The 22,849-nt window shown below is 53.0% G+C and overlaps 8 protein-coding genes across 8 annotated transcripts; 5 read left to right on the top strand and 3 right to left on the bottom strand.

Moving 5' to 3' along the window:
• Positions 1-2,298: 2,298 nt before the first annotated feature.
• On the top strand, positions 2,299-3,407 carry J4E90_009672 (uncharacterized protein; the record flags this gene model as incomplete). The annotated part of the gene is made up of 2 exons (XM_051439191.1): positions 2,299-2,429; positions 2,477-3,407. The coding sequence occupies 2 exons, from the start codon at positions 2,299-2,301 to the stop codon at positions 3,405-3,407; spliced, it is 1,062 nt and encodes a 353-aa protein (XP_051286795.1).
• Positions 3,408-4,405: 998 nt separating this feature from the next.
• Positions 4,406-6,021, top strand: J4E90_009673 (uncharacterized protein; the record flags this gene model as incomplete). The annotated part of the gene is made up of 2 exons (XM_051439192.1): positions 4,406-5,039; positions 5,090-6,021. The coding sequence occupies 2 exons, from the start codon at positions 4,406-4,408 to the stop codon at positions 6,019-6,021; spliced, it is 1,566 nt and encodes a 521-aa protein (XP_051286796.1).
• A 1,196-nt stretch (positions 6,022-7,217) lies between these two features.
• J4E90_009674 (uncharacterized protein) lies at positions 7,218-8,823 on the top strand (the record flags this gene model as incomplete). Its single annotated transcript, XM_051439193.1, has 7 exons — positions 7,218-7,355; positions 7,411-7,595; positions 7,673-7,756; positions 7,828-8,049; positions 8,111-8,421; positions 8,492-8,652; positions 8,737-8,823. The coding sequence occupies 7 exons, from the start codon at positions 7,218-7,220 to the stop codon at positions 8,821-8,823; spliced, it is 1,188 nt and encodes a 395-aa protein (XP_051286797.1).
• A 550-nt stretch (positions 8,824-9,373) lies between these two features.
• Positions 9,374-10,888, bottom strand: J4E90_009675 (uncharacterized protein; the record flags this gene model as incomplete). The annotated part of the gene is made up of 2 exons (XM_051439194.1): positions 9,374-10,281; positions 10,330-10,888. 2 exons carry the CDS (start codon positions 10,886-10,888, stop codon positions 9,374-9,376), a joined length of 1,467 nt encoding a protein of 488 aa, XP_051286798.1.
• Positions 10,889-11,740: 852 nt separating this feature from the next.
• On the top strand, positions 11,741-12,449 carry J4E90_009676 (uncharacterized protein; the record flags this gene model as incomplete). Its single annotated transcript, XM_051439195.1, has 2 exons — positions 11,741-11,820; positions 11,897-12,449. 2 exons carry the CDS (start codon positions 11,741-11,743, stop codon positions 12,447-12,449), a joined length of 633 nt encoding a protein of 210 aa, XP_051286799.1.
• A 1,724-nt stretch (positions 12,450-14,173) lies between these two features.
• J4E90_009677 (uncharacterized protein) lies at positions 14,174-14,567 on the bottom strand (the record flags this gene model as incomplete). The annotated part of the gene is made up of 3 exons (XM_051439196.1): positions 14,174-14,302; positions 14,350-14,397; positions 14,451-14,567. The coding sequence occupies 3 exons, from the start codon at positions 14,565-14,567 to the stop codon at positions 14,174-14,176; spliced, it is 294 nt and encodes a 97-aa protein (XP_051286800.1).
• Positions 14,568-18,742: 4,175 nt separating this feature from the next.
• J4E90_009678 (uncharacterized protein) lies at positions 18,743-19,861 on the bottom strand (the record flags this gene model as incomplete). Its single annotated transcript, XM_051439197.1, has 1 exon — positions 18,743-19,861. The coding sequence occupies one exon, from the start codon at positions 19,859-19,861 to the stop codon at positions 18,743-18,745; it is 1,119 nt and encodes a 372-aa protein (XP_051286801.1).
• Positions 19,862-21,004: 1,143 nt separating this feature from the next.
• J4E90_009679 (uncharacterized protein) lies at positions 21,005-22,425 on the top strand (the record flags this gene model as incomplete). The annotated part of the gene is made up of 3 exons (XM_051439198.1): positions 21,005-21,072; positions 21,175-22,025; positions 22,172-22,425. The coding sequence occupies 3 exons, from the start codon at positions 21,005-21,007 to the stop codon at positions 22,423-22,425; spliced, it is 1,173 nt and encodes a 390-aa protein (XP_051286802.1).
• Between the last annotated feature and the right edge of the window lie 424 nt (positions 22,426-22,849).

The following is a 22,849-nucleotide window of genomic DNA, read 5'->3' on the forward strand; positions in this document are numbered from 1 at the left end:
ACGTCATCCCTCGCGAGGCAGGCACCGTAGCCGCAAAGGGTGTGGGTGAGAGAGGGCAGCAGCAGTCGTACCGTGTACTCAGTGGGCCCTGTTACTTGCTCCTTCACATGTGCGGTTGGCAGGGTTTACAGGGGTTCCTGCCAGGATGTATACTAGTTTGCAGACGCCACAGCCCGCCACGATAGGTAGATCAGCACTTCCGCTATATGTGATTGATGGTAATCTGGCGCCTTTGCATGGCATTCGCGTCATCTGGCCACGGCTTAAGGTGGGTACGGGTTCCAGATCTTCTGCCGCGGGACGAACACTGCCCCGCTATGAGTGAGATATGCTGTCCAAGTTGGATAGAGGGGCATATGCTGCCGCGGCTCCCCCTCTCGCGCAAATGCTTTTTACTCTGGATAGTTGGTAGCGTAGTAGAGACATAGTTGGTAGCGTTGGATTAGCACCAGTTCTTTCTTGGAAACGGTAGACTATCCCCTCGCCCTACTTCTAGCTCACAGCCATACGCCGGAGAAGGAGCCGCTGTTTGCCAATATCGGGTACGCGAACAGTGGGAGGGTTTAGTGGGGCAGTACCCCGCTGACGTAGCTCAGAGGCACGAGGAAGTCGCGCAGCACGTGACCAGCATCATCACCATTGCACACTAACCCCAATCCATCACCTGGGCACCCACCACACCACGCGCTGCGCGTGCAAACATCCTACAGACATCAACACGTCCGACTTCTGCAGTTCGGCTGAACGGCGGCAATCGACTTCACGCGTACAGCGCGTACAGTGGACGGCGTTGCTAATTCTGGCCTTTTGCCGCTCAGCGAAAACTTGTTTGACATCTGTCGCAGCCTATCCACTTTTCATCTCGTCAACGTCGTCAATGTGACGAGCCTTCGCTTGGGCGATTGGAAGCTGTGCACATCCTGCGCACAACTCCGATCATATACTTACATAGAAGAAGCGGGCCGTTATCCGTTGCTGACCTCCGCGCTGTCTGCTGTGAACCTTGGCTGATCTCACAGCATCCGTGGCGAGGCTGAGTCCTGCCAACATCGCGTCCATTGGTACCACAACAACTGCAAGTCAGCAACAAGAAGCGGGAGAAGGCTGGACCTATTTCCGGCCACAGCTACGGCCTCGAATCACTATCGGGGAACTGGCCTTGTCTGCACGGCGAGGTCTGCGGTCTCACCTGGCCGGCCGCAGGCACCCTTGGGCCGAGCCCGCGCACAACTCAGATAACGCCGGCTATAGTATACTCCTATAGCTGATACCAACATCGCCCTATGAAAGCGATCACCAGCATGATGCCAGCATGGTCAGCAGTCGGAAGTGCGACCGTCGGATGCTCGATGAAAGCTGCCTGGGAGGCCTGACAGCCACATTCAATAGCCAACAACAACGTTCGACCATTGTCTTATACGGGTTGCATGCATTCGAGTCTTGCCGCGCGACTTGGAGTCGTCTCCCAACTGTGCCGTCGGCGTCGCGCGATATCCTCAGGAAGGGCTCGCCGTTACACACGATGCTCCTGAGCGAACTCCCCGGGTCGGCAAGGCTGGACAACGCTTCACAAGCCACGAAAGGGCCCCTGTGCCACAACCGACCTAACCAAACAGGCGATATTTCAGATATACAACCAATCAACCTTCAATCTCCCATATCTGCCTTACCAATAGGTATACCCAGCGTCTGTTCCCCGTGTTTCAGATCGGATCCGCTCTAGCGCTTTCCTAGACAGTAGTCGCTTCATGATAGGGTCCGCGTCGATCAGGCTCCGACAAACCTAATTTTACTTACCGCTGCACAGTACCAAACCTCACCGTTTGGTGTATGGACATGCCCTCTTTCACAGTCATTGACTCGTCGACGGCTCTCGCCCGCATGAGTCTCCATGCCTGACAATCCGCAAGGCCGCCTGGCTAGCTGTGCCACAGGCTCTAACAATAGCTCAAGCACAGTAATGGCAGGGATGACTTTATGCGGCAGAGAATGCCATAGGTACATTCGATATGTCGAACAGGTTTGCTTGTGTACAGTATTCTCTTGGAGTTCTCGGCGTTATCTGCACTGCCGTGACTAGGATCGAACTCACACGCCAGCCTACAGTCCGGTTCCTTGATACATCTGCCTAAACTTTCGAAGTCGAGGTCGCTTCGGTCAAAGTCACAGCGTCTGGGGAAAACATAAAACACAGAGCGGTTCGCCTCCGTTAGTTATCACTTCCTTATCAAGCCAGCATCCTCTCATTGAGCTCGAAGCACTTCAATAATCCCTATTGTCACTATTGCTTAATCCACCATGAAGTACCTCACAGCGCTGTTGATACCTCTCCTCTACTGTACTCCTACATACGCAGACTTTGCCGACGACGCATTCTCAGCGATAAAAACTCTACAAGAAAAATGGTACAACTCTGATACTGGTTTATGGTACGTCGTAGTCCACTCTCACAATGGCCAAATCTAATATCTACCAGGAACGACTTATGGTGGCAGTCTGGCAACATTATTGAGACCGTCGCGCGCTTCGGTATTCAGGATGCCGACTTCAAAGAGCACGCCATTAACATCGTCTCCACCACATACGCCAAATCGTCCCAACAGCACGGTGCAGATGGGTGGAAGAACAAATTTTACGATGACGAGGGGTGGTGGGCCATGGGCTGGATAGCCTCATACGATCTCACTGGAGACATGAAGTACCTCGACACAGCCAGAGACATCTTCGCCGACATGACTACAGGCTGGGACGGCAATCGGTGTGGCGGCGGCCTATGGTGGTCCAAAGACCGCGACTACATTGCTGCCATCTCAAACGAACTCTTCTTATCCGTTGCTGCCCATCTGGCAAACCGGGCCGAGGGCCAGATGAAAGAGGACTACACCAACTGGGCTGAGATGGAGTGGGACTGGTTCGAAAAGTCCGGTATCATCAACTCCGACAGCTTAGTAAACGACGGCATCGATCCATCAAGCTGCAAGAACAACGGCAGAACAACCTTCACTTACAACCAAGGCATCGTCCTAGCTGGTCTCTCGGAATTAGCTCGCGCAACAAACAACGGCGATTACATCGAAAAGGCCTACAAGCTCGCTACGGCGTCGACTTCTAAACTCAGTGACGGCAGCGGTATCCTCACCGAGCCCGCTGATGGCCCTCTCGACCCCGTCGCCTCGCAATTCAAGGGCGCATACGTTCGCGGTCTATCAACGCTGTATGAAAACGCACCACAAGAAGGTGTCCAACAATTCTTCATGCGCAATGCGAATGCGGCGAGGAGTCAGCCTAGGGTTGATGGTGGCGTTATTATAGATCTGTGGCAGGGGCCCAGCGACAATGGCAACCCGAGCACACATGCGAGTGGCATTGACATTCTTGTCGCCGCTGCGCTGGCTGGAGAAGCTTAAGATGACTGGCATTTGTTCTAGTAATGTTTTATACCCCCTTCTGTTTTCATGTTCTCGCTTGTTTGGCGCTGGATCTCGCGGGTTTGTGGTCATCTTGGTCGGAAAAGATCGGAAAAGAGAATCATTTTGTTTAATGGTAATTACGAATTCAACGACACATCAACATCGATCTCCGAAAGATACTATTCGTTAACTTACCTGATGTCGTTGTTGGTGGATGTGCCGAGCTACATGGACACGGGCCAAATCAAGTAAAGTTTGACCTGCACCACGTGAACGGCACACTCGCTAAACTTCCAGTGAAACCCCGACCGGGCTCTTCCGGGCATTGCACGATATCTTACAGCAAAAAAGCCATACATTCATCTTCATTGACACCCTGCACGCAGGAGGCGTTCTCTTGCGCGCTCGCAATCGAGCACGCAATGTTGCGGGGAAGCATCGGCGTGGCCGGCACTTGCAACGAGCGCCCCGAGGTCGCGCCCAGACAATAGCATCAACGTTGTTCCCAGCTCCACTCTCCTACACTTATCCGAACGCGTCCAGTACGTCCTCGCCTCACGTAAAACGTTTTTACCGAAGTGCCTTAGTCAAATCACCGCGCAGATGCAAGTCGATAAGGCTACAGCTGCGCACTGTCCTGCTCGAAGATACGCCCCCGATCTTTGCACACGTCGATTAGGGCTAGAGGCGGCATGCATGCTGCTTCGTTTGTTGGCGGCTGCAGGTCTTACTGCTCATGGTAGGGTAGATACGCCCGTGGTTACACCGGTTTGGGAGGGTGTTGTATTGTCAGAGGTGCTGTCATGCCGGGTCTATCTGAGGATTCGGGATGTGCAGAGGATGCGTAATGTAAGGTTTGCGAGCTTTTTGCCGTGTTCATCTTGTGGGTATCAGAGCGGGATTGGAAGAGCCTTGTCTTACATATCAGACCTCATTGTTGGGGGGTTCTCTTCACTTTCCGCACGTTCTTCGTTTTTCTTCATCTACCTCTCGTCATGGGCTACGAAGCGAACAAATACCGGTCATGGTTGCCAAACTTCCTCAAGAAGTCGATCCAAGATGACGCCACGCCTGATGAGCGAATATCTCTTCTCCCAGACTCGCAGCATGAAGAATGGTCTACTGGCGAAACCTACGAGCTCGAAGATGGCACTGCGTCAAAGTCCCAACTTATCCTCCACGAATTCTGGGTACTGTTCAAAGGATCACTGCCTGTGGTCGTAGCATACGCGTTGCAGAATTCACTGCAAACAGTATCCGTCCTCATCGTCGGCCGCCTCTCGCCAGAAGCATTGGCTACCGCTGCCTTCTCGTATATGTTCGCAATGGCTACTGGTTGGCTCGTCGCTCTTGGTGGCACGACCGCGATCGACACGCTGGCTTCTGCCAGTTTTACCGGAAGCAAGAATCGGCACGACCTGGGTATCATCCTTCAGCGCGCATTCGTCGTTCTTCTACTGTTCTACATACCCATCGCTATCGTGTGGTTCTGCTCCGAGCCGCTCTTCAAAGCGCTCGGCCAGGAGGACTATATCGCCAGAGACTCGGCAAGGTTTCTCTCGGTGCTTGCCCCAGGCGGTATTGGCTACGTATACTTTGAGGCGTTGAAGAAGTATATGCAGGCTCAAGGTATGGTTCTTGTTCTGCCGCAATCCGGAAACACATGCTGACGTACTCAGAAATTATGAGACCCGGAACATACGTCCTCTTGATTACCTCCCCCCTCAGCGCCGGTCTGAACTACCTCTTCGTGTACACTTTCCAGATGGGCCTCCTCGGCGCTCCGCTTGCTACCGGCATCGCATACTGGGCATCCTTTCTTTTGCTGCTCGCATATGCTCGCTTCGTCGACGGATGGCAATGCTGGGGCGGTTGGGACCGTAAGTGTCTACAAAACCTTTGGACCTTCTCACGGCTTGCTTTGCTCGGAGTTATACATGTCGGCACGGAATGGTGGGCGTTTGAGATTGTTGCGCTTGTTGCAGGCAAACTCGGCACGATACCACTCGCCGCGCAAAGTGTCATCATGACCACGGACCAAGTTATGAACACCATTCCTTTCGGAGTTGGTGTCGCTACCTCGTCGCGTGTCGGAAACCTCCTCGGCGCACGCAATGCCAAAGGCGCCGCCAGAGCTGCCAACGTGGCTGCGGTACTTAGCATGCTGCTCGGTGCGCTTGTACTGGCTGTCCTTATGGGAGTAAAGGACTTTTACGCCAAGATCTTCAACGACGACGCAGAAGTCATCAAGCTCACTGCAAAGGTAATGCCTTACGTTGCGCTTTTCCAAATCGCAGACGGACTCAATGGCAGCTGCGGAGGCGCGCTCAGAGGCATGGGTCGACAGCATATTGGAGCAACGGTAAACATTGTCAGCTACTACTGCGGAGCTCTGCCACTCGGCATTTGGCTTGCTTTCCACGGTTGGGGTCTTGGCGGCTTATGGGTAGGCCAATGCATCGCCCTGTATCTTGTCGGATTTGCAGAATGGGCGATCGTTGCGTGGAGTAACTGGGACTACCAAGTCAAGAAAGCTTTCGAACGGATGGATTCGGATGACAGGGCGGAGCTGGGCGTGCCTCCAGATGAAGCAGCGCCGGTACACAGATAGTGGCCTCGCATCATTGAGGTTGATCGGACCTCGGAGGTATTAGCAACGCGTCTTACTGTGTAGACGCACGGAATAGAGATAGATAGCTGCCCGGAGCCACCAATGCACGAAGTGTCAAAAATTACTCGATACGTTAAGCGAGACGTTTTTAGTGCCGCCGGTATCTGAACCCTGGCTACGCGAACGAACCTCACTCCTCATCACATCATCACCTCCGCACAGCTACCCGATCGCTGCGTACCCCACGCCTTGCTTCCTCCTCAATGGCATGGAACCCCGTACTGGAAACGCGTGAGTGAACGATGTATGCAACCGTGCATGCGCTGCATCTCGGCCCATCAATCGTCCGCCTAACCTGCCACGGAGATTGCACTTGAAGGATGCATCCGGATCACACAATTCTTATCGAACCAATCCGCGTACCATATAACAGCTACGAAAGACCGTTACGTAGAGATGTGAAGCTCTAGACTACGTAACAACCTCACCGGAAAGCTCACTTGCATGCATGAGCTAGCGTAACTTTCCTACGCGTCTTGACTCGCTTCAGATAAGGCTGCGATACCCAGAGATCGAGGCTGCTGAATATCCGCGTTACATATTGTCTATGGAGAAGATTACTGGTCGGATTCCCCGGGTTTTATCACCGTGGCGTCCGTCATTGTACATGCGTGCATGGCGGGGTGGGTATCCACATCGATCAGCAACGGCTGGTGCATGTCGTTCTCGGTGGAATGAAGTTGCGCAAGAGTACGAGGATGAGAGTGAAGAGTTGGTGCGACCATCACGGTATTCAGATGGTTATTCAAAAGGTAGACATAGTTGACTGCAGAATAGTCCAGTCCAATTCTCATTGCAGCACTTCTTCTCCTCCACGCGCGAAGCACTCGACTCCGAGTTCACAACCTACGTCAACGCAATATCGAGGCCTGTGGCTTCTCCAAGAGCCTACTAACCGATTGGAGGCAGTACGGTGCTATGCCTGCAGACGACATCATCATGGAGCAGGGGTAGCTCCAAAAAATGTTGTTTACCTAACAGCAGTTTACCTAACGTGCGCTGGTCAAGCAAGTCACTGATAGAGTTGCGCTCGATATCTTCAGCTATTTACTGCGAGCTCTCCGCGGTCCCCAGATCTGTTCATTCATCTCCTCTCCTCCAGTTTCACTCCATCGTTATCCTGAGACTCCAGCAAGATGAGGTTCACTCCCGCGCTTTTGAGCTTCGCGGCTACGGTAGCTGCGCACGGTGACCACGGGCATGACCAAGACCCTTTGAATGGTCCTCATGAGGGACTGTGGTACAACACACTTCCTGGCGATGGCGGCAAACAAGTACGCATCGATAGCTCGAAATGACGCCGTACAACAATAACTTACATGACTGCAGGCCGACTCCATCTTCTCCGGCATATCTACATTTGGCCGCCTCCCATACCACCCATGTCTCTCTAGCAACACGCAGTTCGACATTGCGTTCATTGGTGCGCCCTTTGACACTGGCACATCCTACCGCCCTGGTGCTCGCTTCGGGCCCAGCGGTATCAGACAAGGTTCCCGCCGCCTCAATCTCTAGTATGTTTCCTTGAAAGCAGTCGCATGCTTACTTTTATTGTGTCGTGATCCAAAGGCTCACGCAAGATTGGATTTAGTGGTGGCTACAACGTTCCACTCGCGGCGAACCCGTTCAACTCGTGGGCTAAGGTTGTGGACTGCGGTGATATTCCCGTTACTTCGTAAGTTACTTTGCGTCCTTACGTACTTGAGAAGCTGGTGTTAGGATGAGCTAACTCGTTTGCTCGTGTAGGTACGACAACGCGTATGCGCTCCAGCAAATTGAAGAAGGCCACAACCTACTGTTGAGCCGCCCGCCACACACACATGCCAACAAGCCAGGCCCCTCAAAGACAGGCAAGACGCTCCCTCGTCTGATCACTCTCGGAGGAGACCACACCATCACACTCCCCCTTCTCCGTTCCATCAACCGAGAATACGGCCCCATCACCGTCATCCACTTTGACAGCCATCTGTAAGCCCAAGTCTACCCTCGTATTTCCTCCCTTGAAGCTCCCAATAACACCTCCATCTAGCGATACCTGGCGCCCCAAAGTCTTCGGCGGCGCACCCTCCGAACAAGCCAGCATAAACCACGGCACCTACTTCTTCCACGCCGCCCAAGAAGGCCTCCTCGCAAACGACACCAACATCCACGCCGGCATCCGCACGACCCTATCCGGCCCCTCTGACTACGAAAACGATGGCTACTGCGGTTTCGAAATCGTCGAAGCACGTGAAGTGGACAAGATCGGCACCGATGGCATTATCAAGAAGATCCGCGAGAGGGTCGGCTTGGAGAAGCCCGTGTATCTGAGTATCGATATCGATACGCTGGATCCTGCTTGTACGTTCATCAGTTCGAGGAACAGTCGAGTTACACGTGGATGGCATAGCTAACGTGTATGAACGCACAGTCGCACCCGCAACTGGCACCCCCGAAACCGGCGGCTGGACCACACGCGAACTCCGCACCATTATCCGCGGTCTCGAAGGCATCAACCTCATCGCCGCCGACATTGTCGAGGTCGCACCCGCTTACGACACCAACGCCGAATTAACCACTATGGCTGCTGCTGTGCGTTTCTATTTCCTTACTCTCCTTGGCTCGATTATGTATATGCTGGTTTGGGGCTTTCACTGACGATGGTGTGTGTTCTAGGATACGCTGTATGAGGTTATGACGTTGATGGTTAAGAAGGGGCCGTTGAGCTATATGGGGGCTCCCAAGGAGATTATGGAGTTGTAGATGATGAGATGGAGGGTGTGATGGGGTGTGGAGAGGCGGAGTTGTGGGGATGATGGGAACGGACGGTGGAGGGCATGGAGCGAGCTCAGGTTTGTGGACGACGGATAGGTGCCTGTATTGCCATGGAACATGTAGATGATAGTGATGATAACGATGACGACGAATGACAGCCTTTTTACGGCATACCGCACGGTGTTCCTTCCAATGAACTGCGCAATCATCCTAAGCAGGTTGCCATGCGTGGGTCAAGCATTGGGTCAAGTCTTGAAGGTACCAAGTTCCGACTGGTAAGAGTTGCTCCCCTAATACTATAATGTAACGACTACTACCACCTAATACAAGAGAAAACCTAAACACCCTAGAGCCTATGTTATTATCAGGCTACCTACTTTGCATGTTTTTATGTTAATGTAGGCTGCAGGGTGTTCGATTTTCTCTTGTATAAGTTGCTACTACTACACGTCGTCTCTCGTTTCTCATGACATCATCACCACCACATGCTCGCACCATGAGCCGCCTTTCACTACCATTACACATCAAGCGAAAAAGCTCAAGCCTTAAGACCAATCTCAACAGCAGCGAGGATGAACTCCATGAAACCAGCGTTGGTGTCAATGATGTTCTGGATGTACTCCTCGCTCGTAGGGTAGAAGTTAGTTGGGTAACCAAACTCCATGGTGTATCCGTAGACCTTGGTGAGCTTCTTATTACCCTGCCATCGGCTGAAAGACCAGTCATCTGTCGCGCCGGAAGTAGGGTAAAGACCAACAGCCTGTTGGGGAACGTATTCGCGGCCTCCAACGGAAATCATGGCATCGGTGGTGCGGTTGGCTGCGATGCGGATGTTGTCCCAGTCCTCTTGGTCAATGTACTCCTTGTACAGGTCGTCCTCGACGATACCGCGCTTGCCGTCGTAGGCAGGGTTGAACAGGTTCTGCTTGGGGTCGTGGGATTGGTCAACGTCGTCTCCCCATGAGTAGAGCAGAGTTCCGGCAGCAGAGTGGACGTCAATGTACCAGTGGATGTTTGGGTACTCGTCATACACCCAGGCCATGTCTCGCGACTCAGGCTCGGAGAATGGTGCGGTGCCATAGAAGGCCTGGGAAGCGGGGTTCGTTGAAGCTGGGGAGACGGAAGGGTCGAACTTCTCAGTGAAGTTCCAGAGGAAGTCAAAGTTCCTATTCAGATCTACACCAACGCTGAGGGGTTCGTTGGGCCTAGCAGAAGCTGGATTGCGATTCTTCCGCCAGAGGTTGCTGTTGGCTTGGTCGTGGCGCACACCATCTGGGTTCAGCATGGGAATGAAGACTACTCCCGCACCGAGAGCCTTCTTGACTTGGCTGTTGGTGTACTTCTTGTTGCCGTAAGTGAGACCGATACGGTGCTCGTTCGCATAAAGAAGGTCAGAGACGAAGTAGATCAGGTTGTCAGGTCCTCCGCGCTCACGTGCGTGAATGCCTACTCGAGTTAGTTTGATCTACGACAGCTTCATGAATCGATGCATACCTGAAGTGAAGTAGATGTACTGCTTGTCCTTCTTGATCTTCTCTGCCTTGTTGGCAACACCACCGATGATGTTCGCACCTTCGTAGGTCTTGTGTGGCGTGGTGAAGATGGACATGCCGTACTCTTTCTCCAGACCTTTCATGGCGGTGTAGACTTCGTCTGCGTTGAAAACACCAGCGCTCTGGAGCTGGGCGTACTCGCTGGGCTTCCTAGTCCCGAGTCCCCGGGGCGCAACCTTTCCACCCTTGAAGCGATCACCCTTGCCAATGGGTGCAGTCGCAGTCTGTCGCTTGTTCATGTTGTGTAGAAGCTCAACGCGAACGAGCTCAGGGTCCAGGCTTCGCTTGAAGTGGTCCAAATGGTCCTCTGAGATGACAGCGTGCAGCTTGTGCTCGCCCCCCGCAGCCATGACAACAGGACGGCAGCCATAGTCGATCTCGCTGTTGGCCGAGATGAAGTCGTAAAGCTGGTTCTTCTCTTTCGCGTAGAATGCGACGCTCAAGACATCGGATGCAAGAACAGCGCCGGGAAGCAGACCGAGGAGCGTGGAGACCTTCATGGCAGGCTGCGATAATAATGCTGCGACGAGTAGAAATTGAAAGTCGTGCAGACACAGACTGTCGCCATCCTGTTCTTATTTATTCAAGGTCGATGGCTTGGTACTATGTGTCGCGAGCCTCTTAGAGAAGAGCATTGCTGCCAGCTTCCTCATCCGGTAATGGGGAGGCGGTTCTCCAAGACTCCAAGACAGCAAGCGTACTTGGCTGGCGTACCTGCCCTACGATTCTAAGCAGGTCCGAACTGTTATCTTCTGCTATGGCCACACGAAATGTACCCTAACCCGGATGATGGCGCTGGTGGTGGGCCAACGAATGCGAAAATGCTCTAAAGGATCCAGACTCCTGGTCCATGGTGTCGAAGGCGTTGCCAAGACTGTTGAATGTGGGTTAGCAAGGCACCGGCGGTTGTTGTTACAGGATCGTGAGTGAGTTGCAGATAAGCATCGCCCCGAGGCTGTCAAAATCAAGCTCTGTGTTCCCCATAGCCGAGTGGATGTATAGTGTCTCTGGGGTGAGACATGTAGGAAGAGCTGGAGAATGCGCAGGGCTGCACTTGATACACGCTAGGATGGCGCGAAGAACGATTTACATGTTGTCGCATGGCGATATCCTGTCAGGCCGAGCGAGGATGTCTGTTGCATGTTGGCGACCACGAATTGAGATGTGCGATGGGTGAGGAGTTCGAGTGATGATTGTCTCCAGGACGCGTTCGCGCTTGTTGCCAAGACACTGCGCAGCTAACGCCTATCTCCGCGCCCAGATGTGTTCGTCATGTCCTTCATCGACTATCAAAAGCAAACATGAAACCGCCTTGATATACGATTGCGCCTGCGAGGCCACCAGAACTCGCGATGGATTACAGCCCTCTAACTCCAGAGGTCAACGTCCTGCTGTTGGGCGATTCGGAAGTCGGGAAGTCGACGTTCTTATCGTGAGTTCGGCGCGCGCGGTTCGCGTGACAGTTGATGTCGATTGACGTCTTGCTACCATTACTGACGTATTCGCAGTCGCCTGTCGCTCGGCGTACAGCCTCAGGGCGATGACCTTCCACCGTATGAGCTACCCAAGCTACGCGACATAGACCAGCCCTATGCCTTCGACATCTCGCTCTATGGCCGGCCGTACAGGCTGCAGTTCTTTGACACTGCGTCGCCTCAGAACTACACTCTCCTGCACCCGCAATTTGTGATCCTCTGCTACGACATCTCCTCGCGCGCATCCCTCGACTCTCTAGCCTCGACATGGTTGCCGATCGTGAACAAGCACTTCAACTACGACGAGAACCTGCCTGTGATGGTCCTAGGCTTGAAGCGAGACCTGAGGAAACAATGGACGTTAGCGGAGCATGGCCCGGATAAGAAGGGCAAGGGGCCGAGTGTCATGCCACACGAGGGTCTGCAGGCGGCGCAGAGGATGCTGTGCGACCACTATGCTGAGTGCAGCGCCGTGACAGGGGAGCTATGTAGGCAGGTGCTGGAAGACGTCGCAAAGACGAGTGCGAAGACCACGACTGAGAAGGGCGCCAAAAGCCAAGGGGCTGACATGTGTAGTATGATGTAGTTGGTAGATATATCGAGAGTATAATTGGAAGTAAGCGCGTCGAGCCATACACGTGCAAAAGGAAGATTCGATCAAGCATTACAGCATATCATAGAGGGCGCATTAGATCCTGCTGGCAGCAAAAACAGTGCATTCGGCTCGAATGAAATGGCAAAAAATTGGTTCATGCGACACCTGTGTGATTCGAACACACGCTCCCGAAGGAACTGGCTAACTTTCCTGTGAAGGACTAGCAGGCCAGCGCGTTAACCACTCCCTAGAATTTGGATTAGTAAGCGTTGAGTAGGCAGACTGAATCAAACGTACGCCAAAGTGCCTTCAATTTGCTTATTTGCTGATTGATGGAGGACTGGACAGTCTGAGCGTAAATATTAGGAGGTGGTGAGGCCAGCTTGCGCATGGCTGAGCGGGGAAGCGGGGTTCAGGTGGGGGCCGACAGCACAACTGGGGAGAGACGCATCCGACGGCACACCCAGTCTACATGCAGCGACTGCTTTAAGCGCTTTGCACACTCATGGACATAGAGATGTTTAGATGAGAATGCAAAAGACGGGTGAAAATTTATCTACTCTCACATCCATCAGAAGCGCACTAGTCCTCTAGGGGTTAAGAGCATTTCAGAAAACCAAAGTATTGGCCTTTGGTTAGACTCCAACTACAGACCGACAGCGCATTGCAGCTTCACAAGTGCTTCACCGATTTACTGGTGGTATAAGCCTTCGAATTGACTACGTTGAACCTCTGCTTGAAGACAGCAGATTACAAGTCTGGTCGAAGGTCGGAGAGGAAGCGGCTCAATCACACGGCCAACGCTCAACCATGAACTCTATCTTGGCCATTGCTCTCACTCAGCTATGCGCTGTTTCAAATTGCGATGTGACGACTGCTGCATCATTCGAGCTGTGACGACACTTCACCAGCCTCTGGCTCGCTTACATGCGGGCCAATCACACGCCACTCGTCCCTGCGTCCTGGAGCTGGCTCAGGCTCCGCCTCATCGTCACAACTCAACAACTCCTCGACGCTTGTCGTGCCCTTGTTCTCGTCGCTACGTATGTATACACGTCAAATTCCATCGGCGACGTGGCACCAGTCCAGCTGTTCAGGTCCATCTCGCCAAGTTGCCCTGTGAATACATCATGGGGCGGGCGCCCGAGTGCTGAGGCAGGCACTCTTCGTTCGCGTCCGCTCATCGACTTCCGTAGCCCTGGCCGCCTGAAAATGCAACGAGACGGAGGCTGACGTCCAGCCGACGAAAGCAACAAACCCCCTGAAACACCTCCGGGGCTTACCATGGAAACCACATCCAGGAGCAGACAATGTTATCCTTACACGCAGCATTCTTGGAGACGTCAGAGCCAGGTTGTCACGTTGAAGAAGAGCTGCACGTGGTGAAAAGACCTCAAGTTTGAGCAAAGTCGTGAAGGAACAGACATTCTTTTCTGCATTAAAGCGAAACACATCTCACGTATTGTCAACAACAACGTGGTAGCCAAACTATCCTTCCCACAAAACCGAAACGCCAACTCGAAGCCTCGAGACATCATAATGGTCCGTACACCATAACTCATCAGTCGGTCCGCCCAGGGATAAATGCACGCTAAAGAATACTTGACGAGAAAGAGGTTGAACGTATTAAACGATAACATGGGTATAGGGCGCATGCTCTTCGGACTCCTAGACCATGGCACGAAGTGAAATCAGGGCTGTCTTTTGCGCCGCGATCATGTACTTCGTCTTATGCGTTGATTTATTGGGATGGGCGCATTTACGAAGACGTGGGATTCGTCGGCGATGCGAGACTGCTTCTCCTCATATTCCAAGGAAGACATCTTTAGGTCATCGATTTGTGCCTATCAAGTCAGCCTTCATACGCCAAGTAATGATACGCTTGAGCTACCTTGGTCAGCGGTGGTCCGATGGTGGTGATCAGAAATCCGTCGCGTCCCTGTCGACACAATTAGCGTTCTGCTATACTCAACAACCACCATTGCAAAGTACCTGGAAGGTGTAGGGCCGAACAATCGCATCCGGGCCGCAATGATAGCGTATCTCGTTCTGAATAACGGCTCTTGAGATGCCAAAGCCTGGCACGAAGTACGAGTTGGGCACAGCCATGATGATGGTTTGGGATGGTCACGTCGGCAGGGTATTGCAATGTTGGCTGGACTCGATGTTCGCGGGCTGGGGATGATGGTAAGGTTGGGCGCGCTGGGGACTTATACATCTGACTCGCAGCCTTGCGACTGGGGAATCGGTTGCATACACTCTATCTACACCGGTTCCAGTCCGGATGAGGATGCGATGCATCGGCTGCAACCAAGTCCCCCGTTGGGCGTGGACGCGTCCGCCTCATTGTTCGCCTCGAAAGCCCAATCACCGCCATTGGGCAGCGACTAAGACCGGGTCTTGCAGCACCCTTTGCAATTGACCACTCACGGAATTCCCACTGCATTTTCTGGTATATCTCTTACTCTTGGAGGACTATTGCGGTTTCGTTATGCTTCGCACCTCGGCGCTAATTGCTGGAGCGGCCAACGCAGCTGCCACGTCTGCAGATGGATGGTCTCTCGCGACAACTACGGATGCTTAAAGACGATCTCTTCGCCACCAAACGTTCCAAAGGAGTTTGCGATATGTGATACTCCCACACCCTCTTGCAGTTCCAAGCCAGCGGGCTCAACCTGTTCTTCCAGATGCGATGAACTTGGCGCCAAAGGTTTCTAGCGGAGAAACCTCGACGCCGATCATACCCCGGCTCAACTTCCACGATGGGTGACACCCAGTCGCCCCACGGTAATCGCACAGCAGAAGGAAAACAGTGTCGCGGTGTCTAAATTCGGCCAGCGTGGCTTCACCGCTAGATCTGTTAAGCGAAGGCGCAATCGCATCCAGGAGATCCCTTCCGCACGCGCTGCTATGGGTATGAATGCATCCAGCTCCGGGGATGTTCCAGGTTTCGAATATCCCAAGAGCCGAGCCGAGACCCTATAGTATCCACCATCATGTACCTTGGTTGACGCAACAACGGCACCCAAGCACTTGGGCTCCTTCCACAGCAGACGGACTAAGTGCCAACACCATCTGGCGACTCCATCTCACTGTGAGGCGAGCCTGGTTTACCCCGCTTGTCATTGATGATCTACTTCGACACTACCGGGAAAGGTGATAGATTACGGCATGTGGTGCCAATGGCAAGAAGAGAGTGTTCAGCAACACCTCTTGCTATCGCTTCGATTGTGAAGCTGTTCGTCTGAGGTGTTCATGCGTTCTGTTCCCTTCGGCATAGATCATCTCTTGCGGCCAACAAATCTCAACGGAACGCGCATCATTGCTCGAAGATACAGGATCACCACCGGAGTTGCATCCTAACGGCGGTCTCGGCTCTTGCAATGGCCGCATGAGTCGTGTACACGTGTGCGACTTCACGAACATGTGCCCAATGCCCAACGTCCGAGCGTTTAGGTTCCATCACAACAAGCATTCCATCGACGTAGCCAGCATGCTGTACCTACAGCACCTTATGCACCGGACTACCCCGCAGAATCAATCATGCAGTCGCCTCCTACGCCACCTCACCTTGCATCCGGTGTCAAGGTCTCACCGAAATTGTCGCCTTACGTCATGATGTCACGGATGAGACGACACGACGCAGTGGATGTTGTGAGGCATTATGAGTTTGGAGGGAGAACCTGGTGGCGGCCATTTCGCGGGCTACGAGGAACCCCGGGCACATCGAATGCGTGATCACGCCATATTCAGTCGGCGGTTCCTACTTACCGGCCTTACTGGAAGACAGCGGAAGATGGCGCAACCCGAGGTACTCCGCAACTAACGCAAGACCAGAGAGCGTACCTACCGTGACTATACAGTAGCAATGCAGGGGATCTGAGCGGCTTGGAAGTAATGCACCTAGTGTTGACGAGAAAGCGCATTTCAGGGACGGATGATCGTAGGTAGGATCTGACAAGCAAGGTACGGCTACCACTTCCGGCAGAGAGCAACTCTTTCAAAAACGACTGTTCGTTAAAGCGGCCGAAATCATAAGCCCGAGAAGTCGCCCCGCTGCCACTCTGCTCTATCATACGACTGCTCTCCGATCTCGTATAGCTTTTGACATGTATAAGGCCTTGTTCACCGGACATTGACAAGGCTCAGCCCGGTTGTGATCATTCGGGGCGACAATCTCGACAACATCGTGTCCCTAGGGTCAGCTAGCAATTCGGCAGACGTGTCCTGACAAAATTCACGACTGTCACAGGGCTGTCACTTTGCAGAGCAATGGCTCTTCGAATGGGCAACGACGACGGACGACTGGCACACTGGAGATGGGAGGGTATCAGGCAATGCGTTCTGTGACGTCTTCCATGCCTATGGAGTCTAGCACACCCTGATTGAGACCCGATAGGCGATGCGCCCAAAGGAAGATACCGTCCAAACCCCCACTCGCCACAGACTAGTAAGCTGCCTTCAGCCCTTGTCTGCCCTGTTCGAAGAGTAGAACCGGAGCATGGGTCAGCGGGACTACGTGTGAGACAATTGGCATGAATTCTGCTAACGATTACTATATGTGGCCACTCAGATACTTCCACAGGGAAATCCCTTCTACAGATTGCTGTTCTGTGTCAGTTACTCGCGTCAGCTTCATTCCATGGTCCCACGCCACCACCATCACACCGCGACCGAGCCCACAACGGCAAAATCCTGTGAACAGCACACGCTTCATCCGGTGGTTGGATACGATGGCTCTCTCATTGACGGACAAAGATCGAGCGCAATAAGCGCAAGGCTTCACGCTCTTAGCAGTGGAGGCGGAACACAGCCGAACGAACTGACGAGAAACACTATTTGCCCTTGCTTGATCGCAATCCGTACCTGCGGCCTGCAACATCTTCAGCAAAGTGCAATCACAAATTCGCCACGAGCGGCATTCCGAGCACGAACCGTGGATCTCGCGTGCCACGTCAACCGTCCTTGTCAATGCGCGTTCGCCGTTGTTGATCGCGGCAAAATGCATGCAGCGCATCATATGCAGGTCTTGCTAAGACCCAGTACCTGCTCTAGTCTTACCAACTTCTTCCACAAACGCCCCTTCACAAATGGTTCTGTGAAAAAGTGAGGCTTCGTAATTTCCGAAGTCGTAACCCTGTTTGCCGATCCGATTACGCCCTAAGCCGGGACGGCCACCACGATGTACTCCTGCCGACTGCGCGGCGTTCGGTAACACCAGTCGACACGGCATGCGTGAATGACATGAGTGAATGAGATTTTTGGAAGCAAGGCGACCAATAGAAGTTGTGGTAGAAGCTCGTGCGATTCAAGTGCCGATCCTTTGAGTTGGCGAAGCGGCCCACTTCCTCCCTTGGACTTTGCTTATTGCGGAGCCGGAGTCGTGAGCCTCACGAATGTCTTGACAGTTGGCTGGAAGCCCTCCTCTGCTCCACCCCTCGAAGGATCTCGTTTTGTTCTGTATTGTCATCGATTCCAAGAAAGAGGACGCACATGGACAGTCTGCTTCAACTTGGATGCTGACAAGGTCCAGCTGCATCTAGAATACTGAACGCCATGCGTCAACACTCGCCGATCTAGTCTTAAATCTTTACTACATTGTCTTCGTGTCCAGGAAAAGCTCAGACGAAAGAATACGTCCTATCAACGTTTGCCGCATACGGTCGCACTCGAGCACTCGACAAATACGTTCCGATAACCCAAAGACTGGACTGTGCAATACTATCAGACTCTTCCTAGGTACACGTACCACGATACCGATATAACGCAGGTGTCCTCAGCATGACCTTCGAGGTCACAGCTGTAACGCCTGAACGCCCCCGAACCTAGCCAGACTGCTACGACGTACTCTCCGCAAGCCCGACAACCACGCGTTGTCTATCCTATCACCTCATACACGAAAAAACCTGAACAGGCCTGCGGACTACATCAAGACAAGAACCTGCAAAGTAGGTGACCTGACGTCAACGTAGGCTCCACGGTGTTCAGCTTTTTCCTAGATTGGCGCGGTGGTTCAAAATACTTTTGATCATCCACAGGTAACATAGAGCTGCCGGTACATCATGCAAATAGCTACAGCGCGTTACCAAAACCACAATGGTGATACGTATTGTTCCTGCCCAGTTGGGCTGTGATCGTTGGGGAGTTTCTTGGTAATTACACATTAATGGATTGCTAGCTGAGCAAGCCCGGGGTATCATCGTACAAGAAGAACGCCAATAGATCCGATGCAATGCCTCCTCTACGATCGCGTCCCTCCCAACCCTGGTCCAAATGGAAACGAATCAAACGTACTTACCTTCTAACAGTAGCTCCCGTTGCGACTTCTTGGGCGTTGCTGAAAGAGGTAACTTCTGTCGCATATTCGTGCTCCGGTCGCTGAGCACAGATGTGCTTGACGAGCGCGAGTTCTTCGACCTGGAAGACTGCGGCGACACGAAGTGCTGATTCGCAGGTTCATCGCGGAACACAGGCGTGCGCCGACCGATCGTCTCTGGGCTATCGGTGTCGCGCGGATGAGCCTGCGTGATGGTCTCTGCCCTGTCATCGCGCAGGGCCTCCGCCTCAGTGACCAGTGTCCCACCAACTTCTTGATCCTGCTGACCGCGCGCGACTTCCGCCTCAATGGACAGAGCCCCGTCGCGTAAAAATCCCCCATCAGCGCTCACCATCCCACCTCTGACAACCTCCCCCTCAGCATCCAGCATCCCACCCGCAGCAACCCACTTCCTCAAATGATCCTCCCGCAACCTCTCCCCAAACCCCGTCCAACGCACCCCAACCCTCATCGGAATCCTGCCCGCCCTCTCCAAAGCATCATACCAATCTCTATGCTCCGTCCAAACCAACCTCCTTGAGCACTTACTCGTCGTCGGCGATCTCCCTATATCAGCGACATGCTCAAACAGCATTCCCCCGGTCGCCGTCGGCGTGTCGATATCGAGGTTATCCAAAATACCAGCCTTGATATCGCGATCAAAACACAGCCACTCTACCACATTATCCCCCGTCCGGAAACCCAGCGCCGAGCCACCGAGCTGGAAGACATCAGCCAGGTAGCCGACTTCGAGACACCCCGGTGGGATTTCATCGCCAGCCGGAACGGGTTTCTTGCCGAACGGGTCGTCGGATCGGAGTGCGCAGACGAAGCCGTGCGCTGGCCGGTTTAGAAGTGAACGCAGTTTGGGGACTGAGATGAAGGAGGCGCGGTAGTGGTATATGACTACATCATTCTTTGCGAACCGGAAGTATTGCGCTTGTTTTAGCTTGTTGCCGTTGGGTCCGGGGATGGGTTTCGGGCCGTATACGCGTGGTTTCTTGGGCGTTATGGGTCGGGTTTGCTTGACTAGCTTGGGTTTGGATGGTCGGGGGTGCTTGTTTGGAGTGCCTTTAGGGCGGGTCATATCTTTTTCGTTCTTTTTCGTTTGGACTTTGCGGTGGTCTTTGGGCGGTCAGGGAGCGCGAATAAGAGGGGAGGAGAGAGGGAATTTGATTGCTGGAGAGGGTCACATGTTTTGGTCATGGAGTGTTGTAGCAATGGGGATAGTGTGCACGGGGATTTAGGCTACTGCCGCTAGAGAAGTGCTAGATTCAGGGTCTGGTTCACCGTGAAAGTGAAAAGAGAGAAGAGGAGCGCGGAGGCTAGGTGGGCGGGAGAGGAACCGCGCAGTTTTCCTTGGGCTAGCTCCCGTGATCGGGAGAGAACTAGGGCGTGAGGTCTGACAGTTGGGGCGGCTCTCTGTTACTGCTTGTCTTTAGGTAATGCGGAGTGGACATGCTGATGTTATAGAGCTTTGATCAGCTTTGGTATGTCGTGATGCGGTGGACGCGGTGTGTATCGCGCCTACAAACGCGTCGCTGTAGCTCTCACACTACATCAAGATGTGGACCTTGCTTAGACTGATGAAGCGCGCTCAGATGGATTGATAAAAGCGTTGAAAGCGAGGAGTTGAACAGTTCGTAGTAGTCGTCAAGCTCCTGCGTTATTGTGAAGACATGATATTGACCAGATACAAGCTAGTGTATAACATTTCCAACTCTTGCCCATGGTCTTCTGCACTTGCCAGATCTCGCAGATTTGAAAGGTTGAGAGCCACATCCTGGCAGTGGACGACGCAGTCTCTTCGTTGAACTCGATGTAGGAGTCTGGCTAGAGCCGCAGGTTCTTCTTGCTAGTGAAAGCAGCGTTGTCGCGTTTGTAAGTAACCCTTTCAACCTCGGGGGCGTGTAGTACTGTCTCATAGCTGATTTCTTGGTTGTGAGATGAAGAAAGCGACCAAGTGATCAAAGCTTTCCCGCTGGTTGTGAAAGTAGAGAGTGTTCATGGCGGGAGTGGGCCATTGCACGTTCAGCGCGACAGAAGCGGATAAGTCGGGGAAAGACCGCCTCGTTATCTACGCCCCAGCTCCCTCACTTTACCTCCAGTGAAGGAACTAGTAGGCGCTGCCGAGCACTGACCTATGCTCATTGAGTGCACCAAATCTATACGTCTCTCACTTCTCAACCGTCGTTTCTTGTTTCCGCTATCCCATTGACTATTCCAAAACATGCGGATCTCGGGGCTCCTCGGGTTAGCAACCCTCATCGTTGCTGTCGCAGGCGAGGTTTGTCAAAGGTAGGTATCGTGCCTCTAGTCGAGTTGTTGTTCTGGTTACGTCCTTCTATCAAGTACCACATCTGTTTGATTACATGTCGCTGTAGTTGACTCAGACTCTAGTTGCCCAAGCAACGACCTTCTCGCTGTCAATTTTACGATCCCGGGTGGACTTGATAAGATCCTTGTTGCCGGTGACCCCGACGATTCGGATGACTGGGACGACTCGGATTCACCATCAGACGTAACAGTGACTCCAGCGCCCGACGCGTATTACGAGCATTGCAAGCAAAAAGGATGCGCCCTGGAATGGTCGATGCAGCACTCCAATAGCGAGGCCGGCGCTCAATTTGCACCTCCCCGCATGACCGCACAATCTCCCTTTCAAACTCCTCAAGACCTCCGAGACTGGGGATGGCATGACGGTGTCAAGATATCGCAAGCTTACGATGACCTCAGCAGCTTCTGGTGGGGAGCTGATGTGGCACTGAAGGGTCTTCAGCTTCCTTGGAAGACAGATGCCCAAGAGGGTCCCAATCGTCTCACCATTATAGTGCACCAAGACCCCACTGCAGATATCAGTGTTGATAAGCAAACTTACAAGGTCGACGGAAAAGAATACCGGGCTTCGGACGCTGATTACACTATGACTATGAATCTGCAAGATGGTGTTATCATTGCCATAAGTCGCAAAGGCCCAGATACGGCAGGCAAGGAGCGAGAGCCGCCGCTGAAACCAGAAGACATGCCAAAACTCCACCAGTTCTCCGATGTTGGCTGGATAAAATGGAAGGCCATGGCCGAGGCGAATAATCTTCCTGTTAACAATCTTCGGTATTTCTTATCGCTTGGGATCGCGAACACACAGACGTTATCAGTGTGCGAGAAGATTTTCAGGGATAATAACCTAGCAATGAAGAGGTGGCCTGGAGACGTTTTCCTAGCCGGCACATGGCAGTTCCGTGCTATCTTGGGTAAGTTGCACCCATCTTAGAGGGGTTCAGGTATCTCGTAGCGTAATCGGGGCTGTGTCGTCTTCATTGCAGCAGAGCATAACCCCAAGGCTCGCTTGAGACCACCGTCTTATCCTGGAGGAGTATCTCGGCTAACTCATGGTCAGGAACCCCGAACGTACAAGGCTTCGGGTACATGCTGGTTCAACACAAGGCAGATCTGGGCAACATGTTCATCAGTAAAATCCATGTTTTCCTGTGTGAAAGCAACGATGTTTGTATTGTCGCATTTGTGTCCCAACCAGTGGCCGCTCCAGTGCAAGATGCAATGGTCGGATCAATAGTCATCTCGGATCAGGTCGACAGACGCGACGAAGGAAGTAACGTCATGCGTCTCCACAAGATCTTCGCGAAGCTGTGAGAGCTAGGGAGAGCGAGTCGGAATATATGGGAGGGTTGAGGATAATTAGACCTTTGGCTGGTAGACAGACGCGATTACCGGTCTTAGATCTGGATGGTCTTCGCTGCTTTGAAGGAGTGTATGGAGCTGGAGGCCTCCGCGATCTTCTTAGACTGGGGATCATATCGCTGCCCGGCTAACCAAATAACATCGACGATTGTCACATTCAATTCCATCTCTTTTGCGGTGTCGGAGTGCTCGATCCAGTCAGGCAGCTCGATCAACGCCACGCCTTGTAGCAAAAGTAAATCTGCTCAGCCGGCCAATGACAGAAGTCGTGGGCGCGTCGAGTCGGAGCGGATCCGGCAGCCGCGACGCGCGCGTGTTGTTTTGAGGGGATCCGAATGCAGGGAAGGAACTTACATATACCACCTCATGCCCCATA

Source organism: Alternaria incomplexa (assembly GCF_024043165.1).
Source record: "Alternaria incomplexa strain BMP 0042 chromosome Unknown scaffold_17, whole genome shotgun sequence".
Taxonomy (NCBI): Eukaryota; Fungi; Ascomycota; class Dothideomycetes; order Pleosporales; family Pleosporaceae; genus Alternaria; species Alternaria incomplexa.